The following is a 15,897-nucleotide window of genomic DNA, read 5'->3' on the forward strand; positions in this document are numbered from 1 at the left end:
GCACCCTTGAAATTGCATGGGCCTATTTGGTACTTGCAAATTGCGCATGCAATTCCCATTGATTCCTATGGGCCTCTAGACCTATAGGAATGAATGGGAAGCAATTTGCGAGTCGCAAATGAGGAATGTGTAGGAATCGCACTTTTTTTTTAATAAGAAATTGAGATTCCTAAATTGCGATTTCTAAAAAAAATAGCAATTTAGGAATCGCAATTCTTAACTTTGATGCATGTGGTCCTAAATGTAGAATACATAACATCTATAGTTTTATGCAATACACTTCGTATCTGACATGCATAATTTATTTATGCATAAAGAAGAAAGGCATATCAAAAAACCGTCTGGGTGCTTCCAATTAATTCTACAAATGTTCAGCACCGATATTGTCACATTTCAAGGTCATTTAATAGCTTTGAGAGATTTTTATCAGTTGTACTGAGACCTATTTTCCCAAATAAAAAGTTTTTCTTTGATAACAAGCTTTTGCAGAAGCCTGTTACGGAAGACCACAGGTTTGTTTGATTACTTAGGCCCTGATCAGGTTACACCATAAACCACTATCTCTATGAATGGAAAATCCAGCTTGTTAATTGTACTTCAAACATTATAGTATTTTAGTTTCAAAATCGGCCAAGTCACACCTCTACTGAAAAAAACGGACTCTGACACAAACGATCTGAACAACTTCAGACCCATCTCCGACCTCCCTCTCCTAGCGAAAATCCTGGAAAGATGTGTTCTCCTCCAACTTACTCAACACCTGGACAGCACCAACCTTCTTGGCCCCCACGAATCAGGTTTCAGAAAAGGATGCAGCAGAGAGACAGCGATCCTAAATATAATAGACGATATGACTGACTGACTAAACATTTATAAAGCGCACTAATGCCGAGGCGTCTTGGCGCCAAGATAAAATACATGCGGGTGCGACTTGATCGATTAGCATTGAGAGTAAAGCCATGTTTTAATTTGCTTCCTAAAAAGTATTCTACTTGGTTGATATGCACAAATCTCTTGACACAGGCCAATGTTGCCTACTCATACTCCTGGACCTATCAGCAGCCTTCGACACGGTTGACCACAAACTTCTCATTAAGACACTTAAAGAAAGGGTTGGAGCGGAAGAGGTGGTCTTACAATGGTGCACCTCTTTTCTACAAAAACCACACCCAAAGAATAAAAATCAAAGACTTCTCGTCGGACCTACTCCATGTTAGCAGGGGTGTCCCACAAGGATCAGTTCTCTCGCCGCAGCTTTTCAACATCTATAATGGAACCACTTACCACCATACTAAAAAAAAAAAAAAAAAAAACATTCCCTTCCACCCAAAATCTGGAACTACATACCAATCCATCTCAGGACCAATCCATCCTACCTAATTTTCAAAAGGCAGCTCAAAGACCTCCTCCTTAATCGATCTCTCATGAATGGATAGCTAAAGCCTAACCAACGAAGCCTGCCTATAGCAGCACACAGACACTTTGACATTAAGACCTTACCTCATTAATCTCGCCAAGAGTCATGGTGTTTTCTATGACGACATTTCTGTGAAGCGTCATGAGACACCGTACACCCTACTATGTGAACATATCTTATGAAGGACAATGTGCTCTTTACGAAGATACTCTGCGATGCGGCCTGACTCACTGTACATATTACTGTGTTAATGACTCACTGTACATATTACTGTGTTAATTTATCTTACCTGTGATAATACTGTAAAGCGCTCTGCTATCCTTGGGTCTAGCTAGCACTACATAAAACTCTTTAAAAAAAAAAAATTATATATTTATATATATATATATATATATATATATATAAATATATATATATAAATAAATAAATACATTTAGTAAATTGAAAATATTTCTGACAGTAGCCGATTTGATCATAACAGGGTTCCATTAAAAGGTCTGTTTTAAATCCTCTATCCCAGATTATTAAACTTGCTACACCATTTTACGTCAGACTTTCTTCATTTATTTAGGGTTACAGTAGAAATATGATCCCTGGTTTCCCATTTGGCCAAAAAGTGTTAAGTGTTTTTTCACCTATTAAGAATGGTCATCTTTTCCATTAGAACAATTTAAATCCTTCTGCATTCCAGAATTTACTAGTCCCAAACCACAGAGGCTTTGTACCTTCCACTTACATCAGAGAAGGTATTCCCTAGTCATATAACTTTACATGAGTTTATGGAACCACTTTGCATGTACCTGGAATGTAGAGCCCAATAAAGGTTCTGCAGATATCGTAAAAGAAAAGGAATCAGGAGAAGAACTGCCAGATCCTAAAAGATGAAGCTAAGCATATTCATCACAAATATCAGCATCAAGCGGACTGTCAAAAATGAGAACAACAAAGGTATGTTCTTCAGAGAACAATCAGTACCTTCAATGCGCTTCTTTAGCCTCTGGCAACCTCTTTCGTATGCCCGTCGCCTCAGTCTTTCCTCACCAGTTTCATCCTTCGGCTCTTTATTCTCCTTTCCCTTGGGTTTAAGTCAACAAGACATTATGAGTACATAAGAGCTTTGTTAGTTTATCTCCTAATCAACAGATTGAGACAGGAAAAGTCATGCAGCTTACCTGCCTTTTTCAACACAGGAATTTACAATTCTGTCGTTGCAGGTCCATTTAATTCACAGTTCATTAATCATTTACTTCTTTGTCCCTCTTTCCCCTACAGTCCAGGTCTATGAAGGTGACCGACCCTAGGAAACATGCTCCATGTAGCCCTAATTTTAGAACTTTTGTTGATTAAAATCTTAGTTCCTCCCCCCTCTGTGCAGAGGGTTTAACAGGGTTAGCCTCTACAGGAAGTTTTGTTTTTCTCATTTATACACAGAAACCGGCACCTAGTGTAAAAGATCCAGACATTCCATACTCTTGGCAAAGGGCATGGTTGGGTCTGCCTCTTTTCTTAGGGAAACCCTGGCCTGTGGGGCCCATTTCAGACAAGGTAATAACTTCACTGGATTATGTCTTTGCACACAGTAAGACAGGCAAATAATCACTGCTATTTTCACGTGGACCTTTAACGTCAACCCGGGATGCTTCCCTTCGCAACCCACCCACCTCTCTAATTCAGCAGGATTTTTGAACAGTCATGGCAGCTTCTTACTTTTCCTGTGATGTTTCTGAGTCTGTTTGTATCTTAGCAGGGAAAATCTATCTTCTCCCCTTGCTGCACCTAAAATGGGATGGAATGTTTTCTTTGGTAAATGTCCCAGTGGCTTGCCTGAAAAAGATTGCGTATTTTTGTAAGCTGTGAATATTTTTATTTAATTAGAATACATATACAGCACTACTCTACCCAAAGGGTGTTGAAGTACTTTATAAAGCAACAACAATACAGAGAGTCCCTAGGTGTACAATTAACTTTAAGAATCAACCGTCTGTTGCATCAACAAGGGATCTTTGAGCTTAGCGGAGATGGGGTATCTAGGTAAGAAAATAGGGACTAGTGAGATCCAAGAGCAACTAAGCGATTTTGTTTAAGGTTAGTCACAAATGTTTAATTTAATAACATAAATGCTGACTGAAAAGAAAATATTTTTTGGGGGGGTTTTCCCAAAAAAGAACCCGGGTCTAATATTTGTCTCAATCTGTTTAGGGAGAGAGTTCCAAAGTATCGGGGTAACTACAGAGACAGATCTGTAAGAGGTAGGATTTACATTTCTTGCTTTTTTATGAGGAAGACTTATTTGCTCCTCAGAGATTTTCTGCCACCGGAGAGATATAGAAGGGCATTCAACACTTTGAAGTTCAGACAGGTGAGTTTAAATGTAATTCTTGCCTCCACGGAGAGACAATGGAGGTCTCTCAAAATTGGGGTAATGGTCACATTTTCTATTCAGTGTACGATGACCAGGGGAACGAAGGAGGCCTTTTCCTTTTAGAGGTATCAAAGATGCTTTTATAGCTTCAAAGAGTAGAGTGTTTACGTAATCAATTTTTGAAAAGCAGTGCTTGGATTACGGAGGGAAAGTATACCTGAATGAGTACAGGTCCGTTATACGAGTTCGCACACAGGTTCAATGCAACCCGGAACCACTGGCGTTTGAGGTCTTCATTTAGTTTGGACATGAAACCTTCAGATTTTAGATCAGTTCACAAGATGATTTCTCGTTTTCTGGATTTAAATTTCAAGAAAATTGACAACATACATTTTTGAATTTTACTTAGTGAGTGTTTTAAGGTGAGGATATCTTTGAAATCTGTGATTTTAATGTACATTTGTAGGTCACACTCGTATTGGAGGAAGAACACCTCAGATTCCTTCAGCCTACCCTGCAGTGTCCTCATGTATAAATTGAAAATGATGGAGGCAAGAATGGAGTCTTGTGGTCCTCCACAAGGGCTTTTGAGGATTTAAGAGCAGGAGTCTGCATTCTTAGAACAGTTCCCGAACAATAAACATGAAAGTTTAAAACGTCTTGGTAAATATCTAATGATTGATTGTGTCAAAAGCTACCGATCAGTCTAACATGATCAGCCGGCAGGCATCCTCTACTGTTAAAGATGTATGGATGTTGTTTTTGAACCTAACTGTAGCAGCTTCAGTGCTGCATCCTTTGCAGAAACCTGGCTGGTGGCTTTGCAATAGTTTTCTTGCTATAAGAAAGATTTAAGCTAGATTTGCTTCACAACGTTCAATCACTATGCCAAGACATGGAAGATGAGTCAGCGGTCTGTAATTAGGTAATGAATTTGGGTGTGCTCCTGTTTTTTGGATTTTATTGTAAGACAGACATTCAGATTAATTTTAAAGAGTGTTGTAGGTAATATGGTCGCCAACAAACAAGGTAAGTTTCAATGCTTTCCTTAGATTTAAGTTGTTTATCTAGTATGGTTGTGAAATGCTCCCTACATGTTGCTTGAGGTTGTTTGGTGCAAATTTTCATTGTTTGGGCTTAGTTCTGATTTGTTGTTTGCAGAAGGTAGCTCATTTGTCCACAAAATGTTTCACAACTTTATAGAGCTTTTCAATTGAGTCGTCCAGACGGGATTTAGCACAGTGTACATTTGGAATCTTTGCAATTCTGTAAAGTTCTTTATGCTTGTTTTGTGAATAAAAATGTTGGTAGAGCTCGATCTAGAAGTTTGCTTTCCACTTATATTCCAGTTTTCTGATTGTTACTCTTTGGTGGCGTAATTCATCTGCTTTGATTGAAACATGGATGAGTTTTCACACACCTTTCATTTGCATTCTTTTGTTTGAGGGTGTCATACAACACTGCCTTTTTACTGTGCTAAGGTAAATTTGATATCGGAAGCTGCTAAGTTCTATGTTAAAACAAGTGAGGCAAGATGGCGTCATTGTGATTGTGGAGCTCGAGCAGGCATGGCTGACCTGATCTGATCCGAACGCTCTCCCTCATTCCGATCGTGCTGATGCCCTGAGGATTTATCAAGTGCTGCTAAGTGTCGCCAAGTGAAGTGAAGTGAAGTACGGACTCTGAACTTGCTCACTGATAAGGTTACTGTTATCGACTCCCTGCTGCCTGTTGGTCACCTATTGCATCTACAAACGCGCTATCAACAGTGTTTTACAGCGCGCCCGCGGCGCATTCACAGCTGTATCTTTTGCTTCTATATCGGCAACCGGGGCACTCCGTGTCAGACAACCAGACAGCAAGCTAAAAATTTCCGGGGGTCTATCTGACGGAGACTAACCTGTCATCCAGTCTGCTGGACTCATTCACAGCAGCAGTAGTAGCAGTGAGGACGGCTCTGTCAGCTTCCGTGTCAGCTTCTGTCACGGTTACGGCGATCCTACGGCGAATGGTGGTGAGCAGCGAATGGTGAGCGGTGATTCTACGGTGAGCTACGGTGATCCGACGTTGGCTCTGCTGCCGCGAACACATCAGTGAACTCTCCAGCGATTGGCGGGTGGTGCTGGCTGATGCTGGCTGATGCGGTGTTCCGGTCCTAACTTCTGTTTCTCCTGCTTCTCCTGCTTCCCGGGGTATACACTATTTGCTGGGACAGTGCTACTCGGGAAAGGGAGGTGGAAGCAGCTTAAACTCCTACTACTCAACTTGCTTGGAGGTGAGTGCTCGGAGGGTTTGGATAAGAGTAAGCAAGCGCGAGGGGTAGCGCCAAAGACTTTAATCCGCTTCCTAACAATAAAATCAGTTAAACATATGGAGCAGGGCCAGGGGCAGAGGGAGCAGAGAGATCAAAGGAGGGAGCAAAGGACTGACACAGAGCTGGGAAGTGATACCAATATCGAAGGGGGTTTGCTGGTATGTAAAGATGCCCCCATTCAGCACACCCTGGAGAGTCACAGTGGCCACAGCGGTCTTTCTCGACCAGAAACAAGAGGGCTGAAGGTCAGGATAGGGAGAGAAAAGGAGAGAGAGATGGAGACGGAAACCGATAAGGAGAAGGAAAAGGAAAAGGCCAAAGTCAAAGCAAAAGCTAGAAGCAAAGAAAAGGAAAAGGATAAAATAAAAGATAAGTATAAAGAAAAGGATATGGAGAAAGATAAAGATAAAGATATCAATAAAGTCGGTGAGGATCACGAAAGCAGAGACGACGAAAGGAGAGATCTGCTAGAGAAAAAGGCGAAAAGGCTGCAAACAATCAAAAACCTTAAAACAGTCTTAAAAAGCAGCGGCGGCAGCGGGCAAGTAGATATCACTCAACCCCGGATATCAAATATCTTTAACACTGTGGCTAAAATGCCTTCTAGCCCAGCGCAGGGATATTGTCAGCCCAACCATGATGTGAAATCTAATTGCACCGGGTTAGGGGGAAGGAGTGCTAGCCCCCAAACCAACGTGTGCGCAGAGCGCCAGTTTTGTACGATAGAAACACTGAGCATCTTACAAACAGAAACAGAATCAAGTGAAACCTACAAACTAAACGGATTAAACGAACTTGACAAATTGCGCAAGACCATCCCTGTACAAATAGGGGCGCAAGGAACAGAAACACCCACATCAATAGTAACGGACTTCGTAACCTTTAAAGAACCAAGCTCCGGCCCCAGTCTCCATCCTGACCATTCTGACCGCCCTGACCGTCTCGACCGCCCTAATAATAAGGCTATTCAGGGCTTGGATCATACCAGCTATCCTCAAAACTCAGATCGGAATAAAGAGCAGAATCAACAAAATAAACCCAACTTTGTGTCACAAGAACCTGATCTTGACTCCCGCTCTGGCTCCGAAATCTTCGAAACTGGCGCCTCAATTTCCACCTCAAGTGAGCAAGAGAAACTGGAACAGACAAGTTCCGAATCTATTATATCAGATCCAGAAATACTAGAACCTGATGCAAAGAAACAAAAAACCCCCATTAGCGGGAGTCTTACAAAGAAGAAACAGGGGGAAATAAAAAGGGAAAGACAAAATCGACGAAGGAGACAAACTAAACTAATGTTTGAAGAAACCACAGATCAAGGGAGTAACACCGAACAAACAAACTTTACAGCAAGAAATATTTTACCACAAGAGTTCGATACCAATTTAAGCCCCATGGGGAAGGCCCTGCGAAAACCTAAGACATCTAAAAATATGCAAAAGGAGATAAGTGACGACAATCAAGATCAATCTGCAATTTCCCTCGGCGATATTTTGAAATCAATTAAGAACTTCCACGAAGAGGTCAAACATGACAACAAGAAAAACCATAGCTATCCAGAAATTACAGGGTGCAATACAAAAAGTTGGAGAAACCTGCCTAGAGATTTCGGATAGAATGGCCTCAGTGGAAACACGCACGGAAAATCTGGAAAAAGATGTCTCTAACCTACAAATGCTTGGGAAAGAACAAGATGGCATAATTAAAGATCTAATGGCGAAGGTGGAAGACCAAGAAAACAGAGCCAGACGTAACAATTTACGCTTTCTTGGGATCCCAGAGAACTCCGAGGGACATGACCCCAGGGGCTTTATAATCACATTACTAAAAGAATCGTTTCCGGAGCTACAAATGTGGGACTTCGACAAGGAAATACATCGGGCCCATCGCTTTCCTTTGACACCCCCCAAGCGTGCGGAGAACTCAACACAATATCCTCGTGCGTTTCTTGTTAACTTTGGAAACTTCTTACTACGTGAAGCCATCTTTAATCTTGCACGCCCGACAAAAAAAAGAGAATTCAAAGGCTTTGAGTTCTTCTGCAGACCAGACTTTGCCCACACCACGGTCGAAAGACGGTGGAGGATGAGACAATTATTTACACCATTCGAAAACATTGGAGCCACTGTTTACTTGCAGAATCCTGCGCGGTTAAAGATTATCTTTAAAGGCAACACAAGAAGCTTTACCAGCGAGATTCAGGCCGAAGCTTATTTAAGTGAAATCTCAATCCCATTTAAAGATAAACCCAACAAATAACTATAATTCTCCAAAACTATCTGGAAAAAAAAAAAAAAAATTTAGTCAGATAAAATGGGATTGTTAACACAAGTATGACACAAATGACAAGGCAGGAGGGGAGCACAAATAAATACTGGCATGCTAAATAAATCAGGTCAGCCGCGGTCTGCTGTTCCCTGACCGCAATGATGCCCACAACCTGGTTCCGTCTGAACCAGGTAGCCTTCCTTAGGGGAAATGGGGGGTGGGAACGGGGGGTGGGGTTTGGGACACAGGTTTTTTCTTCCACACTTATATATTCAGCTTTCACCAGTTTTATGGGGTTTGGGGGGGGGAGACACGACAGGGGGCGATTACAGGCGTAATGATTTGGCTAGGTAAACTAGTATCTCTAAAGCTACAAATTGAGTAAAATTAAAATTTGAACCATTAACATATGCGGTCTAAACGATCCCAATAAAAGACAGAGAACAGCTGTAGGTCTCAACTCAACCGGGGCAGACATTGTCTGTCTCCAGGAAACTCACGTTGAAAGGTCACAAACCGCAGTCCTAAAAACTCTTGGATATAAATTAATCACTGCTACAACTCAGAGCAATAAAACGCGGGGAGTTGCAATTTTAGCTCGTAGCGTGGGTCTCCAATTTGGCAAATCAATCGCAGATAAATTTGGGCGATGGGCAATTACCGAATGCAATTATGGCACGGGGAAAAAACTAACTATATGCTCAGCATATGGGTGCGTTGATGACGACCCAGGTCCATTAGAATTTCTATCTAACGAATTGGCCCATTGGTCATTACCATTGATTATATGTGGCGATTTTAATCTAAATCTCCCTTCAAATTGGACAACGGGGTACAATAAATTTAAGTATTTAGGCAGAAAACCAAAAGTTTTCAGAGCGCTTGAAGAACTATGTAATAAACATGGTTTATCCGATTGCTGGCAATTGAAGCACCCAAATAACCCAGGATATACTTTTTTCTCCAATCCACATCGTAAATTTGCAAGATTGGATTACATTTTTGCATCACATGATATAGCCATACATAGCTCCATAGATCTACTACCTAAAGCACTGTCTGACCATAACCCTTTAATCATTTGTCTCGACACTTGTAAAATAGAATCAAAATACAACAGATGGACTTTCGAAAGGGCACTTTTGCTGAATGAAGAATATTGCAAAGCTATAGAGAAATGGATCCTCGAATTTATAGACAATAATCTTGGCAGTGCATCACTGGAAATCGTCTGGGATACCCTCAAGGCGGGAATTAGAGGAGAAACTCTGAGATTTTCTATTAGAAATAATAAAGAAGAAAAATTAAAATTAAAAAAACTTCAAAACGAACTAGCCAAAAAAGAGGAAATGCTCATTATGGCAATTCGGGATAATACAAACATTGAAGCAGCAATCAGAGAAGTAGCCATTTCAAAAAATCTAATTATAGAAGTGTTCTCCAGTAAAGCAATCAGTAAAGCCACCCAATATAAACAAAAAGTTTATGAGCTGAGGGAAAATATTGGCCATCAACTCGCTATTCGGGCTAGACAGGAACAAACGGATAGCAATATTAAAGAAATAAACGATCCTATTCAAGGCCTCACCCAAGATCCCAGAGAAATTAGAGATTGCTTTAAAAGATATTATTCTGATCTTTATACAGAAACTTGTAAAAATCAATCCCAAATTGATGACTACCTGGATACGGTTTTATGGACTCAGCTCTCCCAAACTGACAGAGATAGCCTGGCTGAGGCCCCGCAATGGATGGAAATCTTACTATCCATTAATAGTCTTCCTCCGGGTAAAGCAAGTGGGTTCGACGGAATTCCTTCAGAATTTTATGTCAGATTTAGCAAACAGCTAAAAGAGATTCTTACAATGTTAATGTCCCAGGTCTTTAATGGTGGACAGCCACCAGGATCTTGGGCACTTGCAAAAATAATTGTATTTCCAAAGAAAAACAAAGATCGAACCGAACTAGGGGCTTATCGTCCAATTACCTTAATCAACAACGATTCTAAAAATTACTCTAAAATGCTTGCCAGCCGGATTGCCCCACTTATACATAAAATCATATCGGTTCGGCAACACGGATTTGTTCCCGGTAGATCTACCATCGATCATATACAGAGAGTGATTACTCTCTTTGACATGACCGAGGTGGCAGGAGACCCTATGGCATTGATATTACTTGATGCCGAAAAAGCATTTGATAGGGTCTCCTGGCAATACCTATGGACAGCCATGTCAAAGAGCGGAATCGGGGAAAATTTTATTAATGCAATTCGCATGTTGTACCTTAACCCAGAAGCAGCAGTGGTGATAAACGGGGACATATCAGAAAACTTCAAAGTAACGAGAGGAACGAGGCAGGGTTGCCCCTGCTCCCCATTGCTTTTTGCTATTTTCATAGACCCTTTTATTCGGAGGCTAGAATCAAACCCAGCAATAATACCTGTGAGGACGCCTCACGGAGACACCAAAACATTAGCCTACGCTGATGACATTGCCCTAACTACCACCAATCCCACTAACGCTATAAATCTAATTGAGACAGAGGCTAACCATTTTGGTGAAATCTCAGGTTATAAACTAAACCAAAACAAAACTCAAATAGTTATCAATAATCAAATTAATTGTGTTGATGAACGGATTGTCGAAAATGCGACCTACCTAGGGGTAAATATCACAGCTAATCTTAATAACTTAGTCTGTTTAAATATTAATCCACTATTGAAACAAACAAACTTATCATTGAGGAGACTACACAATTTACATCTGACAATTATTGGAAGGTGTAATTTAATAAAAATTGTATTTTTTCCTAAATTCTTATATTTTTTTAGAAGCATTTGTTTAATTTTCGACCAACATATTTTTACAGAATTGGATCATATCTTTTCTCGTTTTATCTGGGGGTATAGCAGACCGCGAAGAGCAATGAAATTTATTAATCTACCAAAAGATAGAGGTGGACTCGCCCTACCCAACTCTAAAATTTACTGGTGGGCCTGCACACTTAACTACAGCCGAATGCTACTAACCCCAAATCTAAATTTTGCATCTAGAGTCCCAACCCCACAAGAACTTATCCTCGGGGCCTCAACCGGAGACCATCTTTGGCGTTTGACCTATGACTGCCATTTTAAAAAAGTTCGGTTTAAAACCCTTAAAGGAATTTACACAGTTTGGAGTAACGTGTCAAAATATTGGGGATCGGTAGATTTTCGTATTACACAACTATCTACGGCAATCAAAACCTCCCCGCAATTTTTACAGATCCATGTATGAAACGTTGGGTTACGTCAGGAATTACAAAACTAGGTTTTTTTTTCAATATATCTGGGCTTAATACATTTGAGTCATTAAAGAATAAATTTCTATTAGAACATCGTGATTTTTACAAATATTTGCAAGTCAGAGACTTTCTGTTGAAAAAAGGGGGTGGCAACATAGCTTTTCAGACGATACAGATTATAGATATGATTATAAACAATAACACAATAAAAATTGGTGAAATTTATAACAATCTAATCACTAATTTACCTGATGATCTTGACAAACATTTTCAGATTTGGCAGGATAAATTAGAAATAACCAATAATTCTATTCAAACCGCATTTAACTTCTCGCAATCAATTTTAATTTCAACTAAATTACAAGCACAATTTTATAAGACTTTCTTTCAGCTATATTACACCCCCAAAAAGTTTGCAAAATGGAGCTGTGGAAAGGGGACGAAATGTCCAAGATGTGCTCTCCCCGAAGTGGACTTAATACACATGTTTGCCACCTGCAAAGAACTCTATACTATTAAACGGGATATTTCGATCTTTCTCTCAAAAATTTTTGATAGAGATATCGAAATAACAACTGCAGAAATAGTTTTGGGCGTTGAGGGGGAGCTTCGTCCAACCCCATCAAGGGGATTCATATTTATTTCAATGTCAATACTAAGAATCTGCTTAGCGGCCGCATGGTTAGATCCACAACCTCCCTCGTTTCAACAATGGCGTGCACGTTTACTTGCTACCTATAGCTTTGAAATAGCAATATATAGATGCAAGGGTTTGAATAAGAAAAAGAAAGGTCTAGTCATTTGGGATCCTCTAAGAGCATGGATAGAAGGTACCGCATAACCCAGATTAAAATGTAGCTATGTTATAACTTTTTTGTAAAAGGTATATATATATACAAATCAATTGTAATGCCTGTAATCTGCTGGGTGGTGGGGGGGGGGGGGGAGGCGGGTTGGGTGGGGTTTTGTAAAATAAGTCATAAAAGCTCAATAAAGACTTGTTTTAAAAAAAAAAAAAAGGAAGCTGCTAAGTTCTAGATAGATGACAAAATGTGGAATACTCGAAGGGTGTTGCTGGGTTCTTGGACCACACGGTGAACTACGCTCTTTTCACTTGTGTTTTGCATGCTATGGTCACTGTCCTTCTGTAGTTATACTTTAACAAGCTATAAGGGCTACTGGGTCTCAGCCATAGTGATTGAAGTTGCTTGCCACTAATGTCCTGAGACCAGTCCTACTATGGCTCTGCAACCTAGGCCAAGTGAAACCATTTCTGCACTTAACCTAACAATGGACTCATGAGTCTGGAATGTTTGGGCCATTGTTCACAGGAGCAACCTTTTGAGTCGAGCTTGGATGTAAAAGGATGTGTCTGCTTGGATGTAATGGGCCTTGTGGGCTACGGATTTCCCTAAGACTCTCTTCTGTTGGTTTAAGGAGGTCAGGTCCCTTGTCTGTGTTGTGCTTACAACTCTTTTTCAATTGGAACGCCCAGGATGATCCTTCCTTGTGTAGTTTTGGTGGCAATCATTTTGAGACCCCTCTAGTGCGGTTGCAATATTGGCAGTTCCTCTTGGCCTCCAGGTTATTGTCGCTGTTTACAAGTCTAGTGGTTGAATTTTTACTCTCACTGTGTCATTTGTCAGGGCTCTTTCAAGACAGTGCTAGTATGCTCTGTTTTGCGAGTCACATTTGGATGTTTTTCATATTCTGACTAATTGCTTGTTTGGTGACTCAGCACCTGTAAAATCACTGGTGACATTCTGATTCCTCCCCCAAAGAGTAGGATACCTAAAGAAGATAAACGCTCACCTCTGACATTTGGAGCAATCTACTTTCCCAGTCGTATTAGATCAGGAGCCCGCTGCTTCGGCAGTCTAGTCAGCAACAAGGTCTAAGGAATTCTAAGCCTCATGAGGCTCAGTCTGTCAGGTGCGCTCAGGAGTGTTCCCGATCTGCCTGCTCCATGAGCGAGGCCTACCAGGGAGAAATTTTATTTTATTTTAGAAGTCATTGAAGGTCGGTTTGGAAAGACGCCTCCTTCGTGCAAACCTCCTTTGAGCTCTCAGCGGTGAAGGCAGAGGGGTTTCTCAAGAGCCCAGATCCTTAAAGGTCTCATGATTGTAACTTGAGTTCTCTCTTTTCTCCCATCCATTCTCAAACCACTTTTGGAGTCTCAAAGCAGGAAAGGTTTGAATGAAAGAGGAAAGCCACTTTGACAAAGATCATCACATGTGACTCATATTGGATTCCTTGCTAGTTATAGTTACGCTCCAGTCATCGTAATTCCGAATCTTTCCAATCTAATTTCTTGGAGGGACACTGGGGAGGCTTTTGAATGAACCTGGTTCTCTGTCAAAACATAGTGACAATCAGCCTGCAGGGATACACTTTCTAAGCCACTGCAACAAATTCTTTCTGGACTGCCCCTTACTGCCGTCTGTAAAAAAAAAAAAAAACAAGAAAATCTCAGGTTGTTGCTCCTAGCGCAGGCCTCAGCATCTTCCACTCAAGCTTCAAAATGTCTGGATTATATAATCAACCTAGAAACGGAAGACTGAAGCTGTTTGGCTGTGTCCCCTAATTTGGCGACACAGTCATCTGCTTTCATTACCTGGTCTCCTGTGTTACTGCGATCTTGTATCACTAGAGCCACATCCAGGCCCACTTAACAATTTTTGTTTCATGAGCATCACAGTGTCTAGAGCTTCTAAGATGATGTACGTAGAACAGGGAGTACCTCTATGAGCACCCTTGGGGGGGCCAGTGAGTATGAGGACGTCCATAAACCACTTCGCACGGTACTGTTGCGTTTGTGAACTTGTAAGTTTCAATTGGTTAGGGATACACCCAGTCTTGTCCATAGCCATCTCTTAAAAAGGTATGGTCTCTTGTGCTCTCCAGCAGTTCCAGAACAGATATCCTCCTCACGGTGGCTGTTATGTTAATTTGAGGTAGGCGTATTATGCTTTCATGAGCCTCCCCAGCAAACTGCCAACCTTGCACATCTGCTTAACTAAAGACATTAAGGGTCTGATTTATATGTTGGGGTGAGGGAACTCGATCACCTTCCAGTCAAAACAGTAGTCCACCTACACGATTTAAATGCAAGCGGACATTAAGTTTGGCCACGGTGGTGACTACTCCATCACCATCTTGACCTAACTTCTCCAATGGCCCTTTCGAGTAAGGGCCGTTGGAGACAGACGTCTAATTACACGCACCTGATTTAGAGGGGTGGAATTTGAGATCAGTTTTCAGTGACCATCACCGCCATGATAAACCTGCCAGGAAGGGGCAGTAAAAACTGCCAAATGCTTCCCTCGCCATGAGAGAAGACTAACAGGATGAGGGGAACATTTTCTTTTTGAAAATTAAAAAAGGGAAACAGTTTGGTGCAGGACTCAGTCATGTTGCCGGAGCCCTGCACTAAACTACCAAACAGCATTGACAAGAATCGCCGTGAGGACGGCTCCTGCCAATGCTTTCTAAATGACTGATAGCTTGCCGCTCATTTATAAATTAGGTGGGCGCCATCTCAATCAGGGTGATGGAGTAAAATATACCTCATCACCTTGGCAGAGAAGAACAAGTTACTTACCTTTGGTAAGTGGCGCTGTTCGGCTCCATGTGGTGTCATCGGCACCCAAAATGACATGTGTGGTGCCTATATAGGTGCCACCCCAGCGCACTGACATCAGTTTCTTTTGATGATTTCCTACACCAGAAGCCCAGAGCCACAAAGAACGCTGACCACTGGTGTGTGAAACTAGGGCCCTGAAAAGGGGAACAGCCCTTGAGTCTAAAATCCGTTCGCAGAGCAGGGAGGATGGGTGGGTGGGTTCGTGGGGAATCTGCGACTGGATAGAATCTATCAGATAAGGTGTTAGAAAATATAAGTAACTTGTTCATCTTATAGTGAACTCTAGTCGCAGGTTTCTTATCTTAGAAGCAATACCTTCCCAGAAGTGGGTCTGCAAACATGATTTCAACCAGAAAGTCCTGCAGGACTGAACGGGTTAAATGCCCATTCCCAACAGACCTGGCTGTCCAGGCAGTAGTGTTTGGTGAACATGTGCTGTGAGGCCCATGTTGCTACATGGCGGATGTTCAGGACAGGAACTCTGCATGCTGACACAGTGACCACAGCCTTTGCTCTGGTGGAATGAGCATGCAAGCCCTCCAGGGGCTGAGTCTTGGCTAATGCGTCACAGATCTTAATGCAGAGTATGATCCATCGGGAGATGGTTT

The 15,897-nt window shown here is 41.4% G+C and overlaps 1 protein-coding gene across 2 annotated transcripts in view; it reads right to left on the minus strand.

The window, feature by feature from the left end:
* The window catches only part of RNF123 (ring finger protein 123), a 1,761,234-nt gene that overhangs the window by 1,264,353 nt on the left and 480,984 nt on the right, over window positions 1–15,897 (minus strand). For both annotated transcript variants that reach the window (XM_085625036.1, XM_085625035.1), the window contains exon 17: window positions 2,393–2,492. In XM_085625036.1, coding sequence (XP_085481162.1) covers window positions 2,393–2,492 — 100 coding nt within the window. The remainder of the gene's footprint in view (window positions 1–2,392; window positions 2,493–15,897) is intronic.

This window comes from Triturus cristatus, chromosome 9 (assembly GCF_964204655.1).
Source record: "Triturus cristatus chromosome 9, aTriCri1.1, whole genome shotgun sequence".
NCBI classification, from domain to species: Eukaryota; Metazoa; Chordata; class Amphibia; order Caudata; family Salamandridae; genus Triturus; species Triturus cristatus.